Source organism: Streptopelia decaocto (assembly GCF_964273445.1).
Source record: "Streptopelia decaocto genome assembly, chromosome: Z".
In the NCBI taxonomy this organism is placed as follows: Eukaryota; Metazoa; Chordata; class Aves; order Columbiformes; family Columbidae; genus Streptopelia; species Streptopelia decaocto.
Window position 1 is genome coordinate 80,934,706 of NC_138657.1, and position 12,602 is coordinate 80,947,307.

Genomic DNA, 12,602 nt, shown 5'->3' on the forward strand with positions numbered 1-12,602 from the left:
TAATAGAATGAAATTAAAGAAAGGAAAGTACAGAGGGGCTGCGATAGTTGGTTTTATTTCCAAATATATTTTTCTTACACTTCAATAGATTTTTCTTCTTGTATTTCTAAGTGTGGTGGAGGGGCTCAAAATAACAAAAGCGTTTTCCTACCGAATTAAAAGCATCAGCCGGGATAAGTTTCTAAAGGCACCTTTTAGGAGTAACTCCCTGCTCCTTCCCCACAGATAAAGCCACAAAATATCCCTCCACATCGCAAAAAACACGGGGAAATCCATCCCGCGCCGAGGCGGCTTTTTCTTCCAGCCGGAGAGGGACGGGAGTCTTATATCCCCAGAAATCTCGCGGGGACGTCTATTAATTACACTGGCTTTTAATTATCTGTCACTGATACGTTACATGACCTTGAGCGAGTCATTTACTCGGCGTGTGTGTATCTAGCTGTAAAACGCTCGTGAATTATTTAATGGCTACAAATTGCTTGGAGATCCCCAATGCAAAGCGTTCTCGTTGCAATTATCGAGCCCGATCGCGCCTTGTCGAGTCGTTTTGGCGCATCTTGATACCTTTGCGAAGGGAAAGAAGGAAAACCAACCAAGTAGGGTCTTCTGAGACATCGGAAAGTCTTTGCGGCTTTACATTATATTTACGTTATATACATTGGAAAGGCTGTTGTGTGATGCATGTGTTCCTATTATCGCGGGTTTGACAGAAAGAACGTTAACGCGTGGAAAGATCAAGTTTGACCCAATACGCAATTATGAAACGCTCGTTTGTTCCCGGGGCAGATGGGCCGTGGTCAATAACTGTTGGCTCTACTATAAGTCATAAAGGCAGCAATAAAATAAAATCTATAGGCAGTTATAAATTGACAGATATCGGTGACCTTATTTTCTCTTGTGGGCTTATCGGGGCGTTCCATGAAAAGAACATTTGTTAGCAAGTTTTTCAAGCTAATTTGGAGGGAAAAGGCACATGAAACAAAGAGAAACGGGAGCAAAGTTAAACTTGGCTTTTCACCGTTGTTTCGGGATGGAATGCTAGAGAATCCTCGTTATTTATAAAGCTGGGATTGAATTGTTCCTTAAGCTTGTTACCAATGCACTTTCCCCCCCGTCTCTGCTCAACTCGTGGTATTTTACTATACGGTCGCGTTTGGAAGTTGAATTTTTGGTTGCTCAGTTCTTTTCTCTTGGCAACTCTGATCTTATACTGTTGTGGAGTTCCAAGTTGACCTTCGCGTTGAGAACTAAAGCCTGAAAATAATCTAAATCATTAAACCCGACAAGTTCTACCTTTGTTTAGGTGAAGAATGAAGTTTTCCGTGGAATAACAGCCTCATTTTTCTTGGCGTTCTTCAAGGCTGGTTTGAGGGGAGATATATTGAGATCACATTGTCTGTCAGGCGCAGAGTCGAGACTAAAATGATACAGAGCTGTGGGAAGAGATAAAGATATCGTTATTTTAATCTACTATTTTTTGAGGACGCGTTAGTGGAGTTTCAGCTTGTTACGCCTCATACACTTTCCAAAGGGTCGTAACACCATTCATAGTTCTTTTCTCTTTAACTTTTTGTGATAATACAGTTCCAGAATTACTGTATATAATAGGGGAGAGTAGTAAATACACAGAGAGATATAAAAAAATATGTTAATATAAAAATCCAGGTTTTATTTTTAAATCTGGAGGAGCATCCTTGGCTTTGAGTTCGATTGCGCTGACTCACGCCACAACCTGGCACATTCTGTGAAATTATTTGGATTTGGCTTTTGGAGCCGCTGGTACCATGTAGCGATGACACCCTTGGTACCCCCCAAGTCCATTTACTAACGCTGCAAAATCGCTTCTATGTAAATCTATATAAATCTATATGTATAAATCAGCAAAGATTTTTGGGGAAAAAAGGGTCTGTCGTTTGTTCAAACCAATTTAATTAGAAGGAACATGCAGACAACATATATTTTGATTTCCTTTGCAACCCAGCCTTCCTCACATCTGCGAACCTTTAAAATATTCAGTACCAAGGAAAAAAAAGCACCCGGAGAGCAGCACTTGACATATATTGATACATCAAATATTTATAGGATGGATATTTATAGCGCTTGACATTTTATATATAGATGTGCAAAGCTATTTCCAGTCTTAAGGTGTTGCAACTGTATTTTTTAGAGTGTTATGTTGCCCTTGTTGTGGCTTAAAAACTGCATCATTTCTGCTAAAGTAATTAGGCAAATTAATCGCTTTAATGGTGTCCTTAGGAAATATACAGGACACACTTTACCCCATTATAGGAAAGGTGTTGGTGAGTGCGTTATAGTTGTTAAATACCTTGATTTTATATGATACTCAACATGAATATAAACTATAAAAGAGTATCAAGCTACCTAGAAAAATGCCAGAAATGGAGTAAAAAGAGCAACTAGTTGTGGAGGGATCAGGGTTCTGGAGGGGGCACGTCAGACAAAATAACGAGCAGGAATCTATGAATTACAAGTCTATAAATTAATCACAGGCCCATGGTGACATGGGAATAAACCACCCTAATGAAGATTGAGGAGTTTGTGATTGTGCCAGAGCTCTGCGAAATTATGCGGTTTAGAAAGTACGTGGATACCGGGGGGTTGGATAAATTACAGTGAGTCCAGTCCCGCTCCTGTCGGGAACGTCGCCGATCCAAACGCCGCATGCAACGAAACCTTTTGGGTGGGAAATTAGGCAGCCAAGTTAATCAGGACAGCTCATCAGGTTGAGTTTGCACGCGTTGGGTTTGATGGGAACTGGACCAGGAGCTCCTGGGGATGGTAAATTATTAAGAATATGATAAACGGGGATCAATCCGAGAGGGGAATGGAGAGGTTGGGACACAGGAGCAGCACTGGAGGGGCCCAAATGCTTCTGTACGTTCAGCTAATTTAGCTGAAAAGCAGAAAAAAATGCAAAAAATCAAGAAAACACTAACTTAAAAACTTTGCTGTCTTGCTTTGATCTGCTTGGTTTTGTGCACAATCTACAGATTTTAAATTAAACTCAGTTTTTCTCCAAAGCTCTTCCGCTCATTGGGCGCGATCCAAGAGGTGACGAGCTCGACGAGTCTTTATTTCTTCCCAAAGCTGGAGACTATTGTCAATAAGGCCAAAAATAAAGCTTTAAGATGATAAAATGCAAGCCTCGAAGATGACAATTTTATCTATATGTCTGCTATGCTGTTCTTATGGATTTGGTTGCTTACACCACATGTTCACGCGTTGCAAATTCTTTACGTTCTCCAGCCGCAATGAGACTTTATGTGCAAAAACCCCACAGTGATATATTGAGTATTATATAACAGAAACTGCTCTAAGTCATTAAATTCTTGAAACTGGACAAGAAAAATAAGTGATAAGTTGTGGCTGATGGGTAAAAATTCATCTATTCTGGAACTATAGATATTAAAAATCAAGATGATTGTTCCCCCTAAAATGTGACGAAATGTCTGTAGGTTCTCGCGTTTCTCAGCAAAACGCATGGGGGGCTCATTAGAAAGATGTTATTAACAGTTTTCCTCCAATTGCTAATTTCCATCACCCTCGTATTACGATAATTCCGAAATGAAATGAAATTAGCATATCATATAGCAGCCTGCGAAACTGTGAACCCATTAGCGTAATACAAGGCAACAGATAATTGGTGGCTGTGTAAGAATCCATTTGCGGCAAAGATAATTCCATTTATTTCCTCTTCCCATCGCTAGGGACAGATTTCCTGGTTAGTGATGATCTGCAAACCCTGTCAAAAGTCCTTGGTTGTGTCAAAATGTATCTGCTCGAAGGATTTCTCATTCTGGAGCATTTATCGGGGGGTTTTGTTGTACCTGGATGTGCCGGAGTCAACGAGAAGTTTTACGGATGCACTTGGCGTCTTCTCCTTGGAAATGAAGGAGTGGACTCACTTAGGGAGAATTATATCTATATTTTGTTATACATTAATCTTCCATGTCTTCTAAACTGAGCTTTTAATTCTTTCATTTGGCAAGAAAAAAGGTTGATGTGTGTTTTCTAGAAAAAAACACTTTTCCTACTATTTAATCTTTAATAAGCTCAGGGTTGAAGAGAATAATTTGAATTACAAATATGTTTTCTATGTATGTCTAATATTCCTCAGCCTTATCGCAACGATTTACATGCTTAATTTACGCCCTCTCGCTGCCTCATTCATTGTTTTGCCCCATCTTTTGCAGTCCCCCCATGGTTTTTGGTTCGCCCGTCGAATCTTTACGCCTACGAGAGCACGGACATCGAGCTGGAATGCGCCGTGGCGGGGAAGCCGCTTCCCACCGTCGAGTGGATCAAGAACGGCGAAGTCGTCATCCCGAGCGATTATTTTCAGATCGTGGTAATGAGCTGCCTTTCGCCTATTAGAACGACTCTTGGTTTGGTTTGAATAGTAGCGCTTGGTCACAGTGAGTTAAAAATAGATGGGTTATTTGCCAGAATTATCTGTTCCTACCCCAAAGTAACATCTTAATCCTCTTGTAGCTGAAATGTCACGAGGCCACAAGATGTAGCTTTGACCAAGACGCGGTTTGATTCAGCGCCGTCTTGTTTTTTGTCTTGCTAACAAATAATATTGATCATGGTGTTTAATTACCGGCCATGAAAAGGATGTTTCAATGTGGTTTTCACGCAGGGTGGAGTTATTCTGCCGTATACAACAGGAACGGACCCTGCGTGAGGAAGTGGGTTCGCCCTTGGGCCGTAGGCCCCAAAATAAAATAGATTTAAATCAAATAAAATAATAAAAGAAAAATAAACCATAAAGACTACGAGATGTCAAGAGACTTCTGATGAAAAGGCCTGTGGTTTGAGGTCTCCAAGGACCAGGACTGTGTGACCTGGAGCTGAGATGCTGTAGAACGACCCACGTTTCACAGAACAGCTGTTCCGCGATGGTTTTCTAATCCACATTCGCTTTCGCCGGGGTTTGTCTAATTAATTCTCTCCGTTTCCTTGCTTTTTCTTTTCCTTTCTCTCTAGGGTGGCAGCAACTTACGGATTCTGGGCCTGGTGAAGTCAGATGAAGGTTTTTATCAATGCGTAGCTGAAAATGAAGCTGGAAACGCACAGGCCAGCGCACAGCTAATCATCCCGGAGCCGGGTAAGATGCAAAGGGCATGGAGAATTAGAGGTGTAATTAATGCTATTAACAAAAAAATCCCAAATGAGCAGCTACTATTCTTTACTCCCTCTTACTTATCCAGCTGGCTGGAGTTAACAGCGTGTTATTCACTGGCAAATCCAAATTCTGGCCTTGTCCTAGAAATTACTCTGAGTAAACCCGTGTGAAAAGCAAAGGGCAACGTCTTACTGTCTACAAAGGGTTTAATCCTGCTAAAAATACCAAAAGTTGATCATAAATGAGGGAGGTGATGGAGCAAAGTAGTCGATAAGCAGTAGATAATTCAATATTAACCTATCGTAGAATATTTGTCTTGGGGAAAGAGGATAAAAGAGAAAGAACCATTTATCGGTGAGTTATCAAGTGCAGCCAACTGTTGAGATCAGGTTTGTGTCTACGTGCCGGAAGGATGGCGATTTTGCTCCAAAATTAATAGGTGTTTGGTTTTACGGCCCGCGCTGTGCAGCGTCGTGGCTGTTTACTGCTTTATGGGGTTTTAAGTAAGAGAAAGATGTCTTCATCTTCAGCTGGACGGAGTGTAAAATAGGGATAAAAGCCTTTCCAAGCCTCTGGGTTGTAAATGATTAATGACCTGCGGGTTACACTTGCTTCTTGGTGTGCATTATGGCGCTAAGATGAGAACAGAATACTCTGAAGCATTGGTCGGGTTCGATTTGGATTGGGAAGAGCAGAAACTTGGGAGCCCCCAAATAGTCCAACCCGATAGCATGTGCTGTAGAATTTATTGGAAAAGCTTGCGTGCAATATCAGTTTTAAAGCTTTGCCAAAAATCTGCTCTGCTGGAAATCAAGAAATAAGGATGGATATGGTCCTCTCCATGCAGATACTAAAGGTAAATTGAGATGGGAACAGGGCTGAGCTTTCTTCCTCTGTTCTGTGTTTTGGTCGTGGATTTTGCACATCTTCTAAACTCACCTCCCTCTTCTTCCTTCTGCTTTGGGATTCAGCATCTTCTTCATAAGCCTTTTCTCTTGATTTTCTCCCTGTTTCATGGGAGAATGAAGCGCCGTGGAACTCTGCAGCTTAGCAGGAGATCTGGGAGGGGCGTAATGGAGGAGAAATGTGACGTCCGTAGAGTTGTTGTCATTGTCCTTGTCATCATCATTGTAATTGTCATTGTCATCATCGTCATTGTAATTGTCGTGGTCACCGTCATTGTAATTGTCGTTGTCATTGTAATTGTCGTGATCATCGTCATTGTAATTGTCGTCGTCAACATCATCGTCATTGTCATCATCATTGTAATTGTCATTGTCGTCGTTGTTGTTGTCGTTGTCGTCATTGTCATCGTCGTCGTTGTTGTCGTCGTCGTCATTGTCATCGTCGTCGTTGTCATCATTGTCTTCGTCATCATTGTCGTCATCATCGTTATCATCATTGTAATTGTCATCGTCAACATCGTTGTCGTCATCGTCATCATTGTAATTGTCATTGTCATCATCATCGTCATCATTGTCATCATCGTCGTCATCATCGTAATTGTCATTGTCGTCGTCATCATCGTAATTGTCATCGTCTTCATCATTGCTGTTGTCATCGCCATCATTATCATCATCATGTTGTTGTTGTTATTATTATTAGTAGTACTAGTAGTAGTATTACTATTATCATTTTTACCTTTCTCCTGTTAGCATGACCCTCAGCCTGGGCTCCGTCTGCAGGGCTAATTACCTAAATGAGCCTGGTGATTGGGTTTGGGGATCAAAAAGCAGATATTCAGTCGCGTCTTCGCTTTGCTGGCTCTTACCAGGTGAGCGTTTCCCTCCGCGCGGTCACCACAGGTGACAATGAGGTTATTTTCCCTTAGTGCTAAACGTGAATTTGAGATGACACTTACAAACAAGATTTCCCCGGCAAAAAAACCCTCAATCTCATATTCATTTCATGCACTGGGATTATATTTACAACTGGAACCGGGATAACTCAGCGCTGCTCCCGACTTGTCATCGCCGTCAGTAAATTTTCCGCTCCGCGTCAGCGTTTATTGTGTTTGGCGTTGGATTAAAATTAAAATAGAAGCAAATGGGAAGAAAAGATCCTAAAGAGCTGCGGGATGCCATTGTAAACTGTCTCCGTTTCCCTTTGTATGTGATGGATTACTTTGTTGCTGGCTATTTAATCAGATCTTGAGACAATGCCGCTGCGGCTCCTCGGAGATGAAGGGAGGGCACAGATGGTGCAGAAGGCAGCTCGAAATACAAATGAAGCGGCGGGGGGAACGTCGGCCCCTCGGCTTCAATTTTGCGTGGCCGCGATCAACATGTGTTTGTATCGGAGCCCAAGGAAGTTTCAATATACTCATTCATATCTCTCAGGCCTTTCTGGAGCCTTTAATGTGGAAGGGCGTAAATGGAGACACGTCAAAGGCTTTTCTAAGCCTCCAGGGTCAAATAAAACCCTTTATTTAATTAATAATGATTTTATCCAAATAGTGATTTCTACCCCAAACTCTGCATCAGGGTAAACCAGTCACTTTTTATTTATTTTATGATGCCTAAAACAGATTTTGCTTGTTTTTATTGCAAATAATTTGGGGCATTCAGCGGGCTAAATATGTTGTGTGTGTTCTGCTGGGGAATTCTGGCAGTTTTATTAAGATAAAAAGGTATAATCAGCCTGATTGTTGTTACACGGACGCGTAGATTTCCACCCACCGCTCGCCACCTTTAACTGTGGCACCTGCAACAGCCGCACACAAATTGGCATTAAATTCAGTATAAATGGGCTGAGATTGAGACCAAATCTACCCCTTGTCAAGGCCGCGATGGTAAATGAGAATTAGACAATAGCGAAATGAGGAGTGAAAGCCGACGGGGCCGGGAGCTCGCGCAGATAATCGCTCCCACTTTTAGTGTTCCAGATGTGGCCAGAGTGCTCCAAACTATGTCGATGTGCGTTGCTTCCGCTCTAAAAACCGAACGAGCTCCCTGAGTAATATAAAATCCCTGGCTTATTTAGCCAAGATTATGACCGGAGAGCGCGGTACTTAAGAGTACATTACGGGCTGGAGTAAAATAAGTGATGGTGGATGGGCTGCAACAGGCGCATTAGTCAATAAATCAAAGTACATTCGTGGATCCCAACACAGCGGGGAAAAGGCACTTGGTGTTTTTTTGCCTCCTTTTTCCCTTCTTTTCCCCTTAACAACCTTAATGTTGCCGTCTTAGGAAGAGATCGCTCACCGTTTTATAACAAGGGGAAACACGCAGCTTTAAACGCTCGTCCTTTCTTTAAAATAATGAACGAAATGAGCCACGTTGAAGGATTTGAGGTCTCAGCGTCTCCGGCTTCTCTATTTCCCAGCTCTGCTAAAGGGCGCCGGAGTTTAGACGCGCTCAGCTGAAACAAGTACTAGAAATAAAGCCCGCGATACATCCTTGCGGCCTCACGTGCCGCCAAATAAATACCCAGCAGCTGCAAGAGAGACTGTCGTGTTTTTATAGCTGTATCAAAGCTGTTATTTGCTCACCTAGCAAATGAAGAGCGAGCGGCGGGGCGGTGAGTGATGGACGCGCGGAACTGGGATCCCGGAGGAAAATCTTCCCATAAAGGACTCGCAGACAGTTATTTGCGTCGTGCCGGTGGCTCCTGGCAGATCCATCCCTCAGATATTCACTGGTTGGTCTATTCTAGCAGGTGGAAGAACGGATAGAGCCCTGAAATAATCAAATTGGGTAGAAGATAGATTAATTATTAGCGATCATTGGAAGAAGGGATCGCGTGTCCAGCCGGGGCGGCAAATACATCTCTGTGCTAAGAAACTGAGCTAATACTGGCATTAAAACTTCAGATTTTAGGCCGGTTGGAAAGCCAACCCATGCGCATTAATCTTGCTTATGCTTAGCTTTAAAATTAATCCAAACTAAACCCCATGATTTGGAATATTTTGAATATTCTTAACTGTTGGTAAACCAGTCACAAAGTAGCCATGAGGAATTTTTGTGTTGAAACAAGAGATTTATATCATTCTCTTGGTATGCACCACTGTTTCCATTTATTGTGCTGCATAAGCAGTAATAATCATGATAATAAGAAGAATAAATTTGGGGTTTATGCTTTTACGGTGGTCTTTGCCATAATATTGTGACACCTTAGTGGGGATTTATAACAGATGTATGCGAAAATGCAAAATCAGTGGAATATTTTTGTAGTTAGACGCACTCCAAGGGAACGTGGGAGGTTTTTGGAGCTTCCGTCTTTGTTGGTCATTAAGAACAAGGAATAACAGGGAAATTTTAAACCCATGGGTGTAGGAAGGGATTAGTTGGGTTCCTGAGATCACATCTGGTTCTGCTTCCCATTGGACATTGTTGGAAACTTTGGGCTGTCATAGATTCTGGCAGTTTGAGAAGCTTGATAGTGTCTTAAAATACAGATATAAAAATTGGTGGCTACGTTCTGTAAGAGCTGTAACGGTTTAAAAATAGTCCTGGCCTAAGTAGGAGGGCGTTCTTGTGGATTTTACAAGTCTGAGGTAGGAAGCGCTTGGACCTGGATGGTCTCTATCCCTGCATGATGTAGGAGACATCACCGCCTTGGCCTCGTGTTTTGGGTTGGGTGTCTCTCTCGAGTTTTGCGTTGGGCATCTCTCTTGGGTTTTGGTTGGGCATCTTTTGGGGTTTTGATTGGACGTCTCTCTTGGATTTTGGTTTGAGCGGCTCTCTCTTGGGTATTGGGTTGAGCGTCTCTCTCTTGGGTATTGGGTTGAGCGTCTCTCTCTTGGGTATTGGGTTGAGCGTCTCTCTCGAGTTTTGGGTTGAGTATCTCACTCGGGTTTTGTGTTGGGCGCCTCTCTCAGGTTTTGCGTTGGGCGTCTCTCTTGGATTTTGGGTTTAATGTTTCTCTTGGGCTTTGGTTGGGCATCTCTCTTGGGTTTTGCATTGGGCGTCTCTCTTGGGTTTTCGTTGGTCATCTCTCTTGGGTTTGGGTTGAGCATCTCTTTTGGATTTTGGATTGAGCATCTCTCAGATTTTGGGTTGTGCATCTCTCTGGGGTTTTGGGTTGGGTGGCTCTTGGCACCACTCAAGTGTCCTCAATGAGATGTGTGAACAGGCCCTGCGCGGAGCTCGAGCGGTTTAGGTGCAGGTCTGCACAACCAGGGAGAGAAATCCAGGTGAATCAGGAGCTCTTGGGGGAAACTGAGGCAGCTGGGGACTTCTCATGCCCTCAGCAGTCAACAGCAGAGCTATGGATTAAAATAGATTTAGGATAACCAAATGAAAGTTGAGGGAAAATTGACTCCGCCAACACCCGTGGAAGGGGATTTTCTATCAGGAGAGGTGATGGGACAAGTGTTGGAGACATTATGGTCATTCTTGGATGGTCATGTAGGCTCCGAGCGTTGGCCGTAGGCCGAGATCCTTCTGCCCTTGTTTCCGGGGAAATATCTGTAGGCCAAGTTCCAGTCATTTAGGAGTGAGTTGTAAAATGGCTCCGACTTTCTTCCTTAAACCCCTTCTAAGGAAGAACTTGGGGGAAAAATAATGACAGACAGACCAGGGCCTGAATTGTTAGTGTGACAAAGTTCTTACCACGGAAGTCCCAGCAACTAACTGAGACACCGACCGATCGCATCAGTTCAATTATATTTGCCTATCAAAATTCAAATAACTCCATTAGAAAGCGTGAGGTGGTTTTGTATGTTCTGAGTCCGGATACCAGCAAGGAATTGAAGTTATTTAAGGATTGTTCACCTCCATAGGCCTCACGGCCTCCTGACCTTGTTCACCTCCATAGGCCTCACGGCCTCCTGACCACGTACAACTGGGTGTTCCAGCCTTGCCAGCCATCAAACCCTTAATTTTTAAGTGAAACCTTCTCATCATCATTGATTTCCCCCCTTTTCAGGTGCTCATTTGTTCCCTAAACATGACAATTTGCCATTTATGTGCAGAAAGGTGATTTTTCAGTGTTGCCCAAGACGCGTCTGGGAAAGAATTAACAAGAGGAGTGGCAAACCTGGAATAAAACCCATTTAATTCAGCCTGACTATCCTTCACTATAGACTAACTAGTTTTAATATGGATTTATGTAATGAGTCCCCAAATTGCTTATGCGGCGCGAGCTCGGTTTCGAGTTTAGGAGCAGAAAGTCTCATGTCAAGATCAAAGCAGCGCTTGTGCCTTTTGACACCACCAAGCACAGACTTGGGGGTGAATATAATGATTTGCTTTTCTTTCCCTTCTTTCTTTTAGTTCTGATGTTGCTTCAGACCTTTTAGGACTTCCTCCCGTTTATACATTTATTTATATCGGTGGGATCAGAGCGCGATAAGGGGGAAAAATAATAATTAAGAAGAAAACGCCTTGTGCAGACTCCCAAGGGAGAATCAGCCACGTTTCTTCTAGGAATGCAAATGTCTTATCTGAGCGACAGGGGGAGAATTCTCTATTCTCCTCCATCCCTTCCTTGTCTCCCATTCCCCCCACCACCATTTAGGGATCATTTCCCACCCCGTGTTTCAACATGAATTATTTAGCGCAAAGAGATTTTGTGGAAGTCGAGGAGGCGACTCCCCGAACGGCGGCCCCGGCGCCATGTGATTGTAATCGGTGTCGGGGGTGGGCTGAGGTGGCAGCCCATCATTTCAGGGTTTCGAGCCGGCCGTTGGATACTCCGATTTGTAATTATAATGCGCTTTCCTCCCATTGATATTCAGCAGCGTTCTCGCCTTGCTGTTCCTTGCGGAAGATTAGGCTGGGGAGGGGGTGGTTTGGAAGCTCCGAGAGCCATTATTTGCTCAGAAAACACCCCGATTCTCTGAGGAATAAAAGGCCAAGGTGAGCAGCCGTCAAAATTTACCATTTACTGTCCTGGGGAGCTGAAATTGGTGCTGTCAAAATTCAACGTGCTGGCCCCTCCGGCAGGAAAGAGCGGAATTTTTCTTGTGCGGAGAGCTGGGACAGCAAGCTGAGGATTATTTAATGGGCCTTTTTGCCTCCTCCACATCTGCTTTCCGCTCCGGTTCCAGCACCACAAATAGAGATTTGCACAAGTCACCAACTTGGTGCCAACGGAGCGGAGATGGGGGTCCGTTTCCATATCTGCCGTCAAAGGTTTGAGGGTTCGATGGGGTGGAACGAGCCCCGCGGTGCTGGACATTGCCCAGGACAAGTCTTGGCCATACAGTGACCAATTTGCAAGCAAACACTTAAATTTCATGTTTAGGATACGATCCCTTCAGCCTGTTTAATGTTTTTCTTTGCATTTCATCTCATTATCTTTATCTCTGTTTCTCATGGGTCTGCTCGCTGCAAATCCTTCAATATAATTCTATGTTCCTATTGCATGGCGACACTGTCTCCTACCTAATGGGATTAGAGCCTTTAATCCCATGGGAACATCCTAATCCCACTGTGGATTTTGGGGCCAAAAGGTGTTTTCCTTTAACTTTTAAAGCACCTGCAGGAAAATCAAGTTTGACGTGCAA

At 43.3% G+C, this 12,602-nt stretch overlaps 1 protein-coding gene across 1 annotated transcript in view; it reads left to right on the forward strand.

Moving 5' to 3' along the window:
* Positions 1-12,602, forward strand: part of DCC (DCC netrin 1 receptor) — a 268,160-nt gene that overhangs the window by 131,776 nt on the left and 123,782 nt on the right. Inside the window, exons 7-8 of the mRNA XM_082075025.1 lie at positions 4,215-4,369; positions 5,011-5,131. Coding sequence (XP_081931151.1) covers positions 4,215-4,369; positions 5,011-5,131 — 276 coding nt within the window. The remainder of the gene's footprint in view (positions 1-4,214; positions 4,370-5,010; positions 5,132-12,602) is intronic.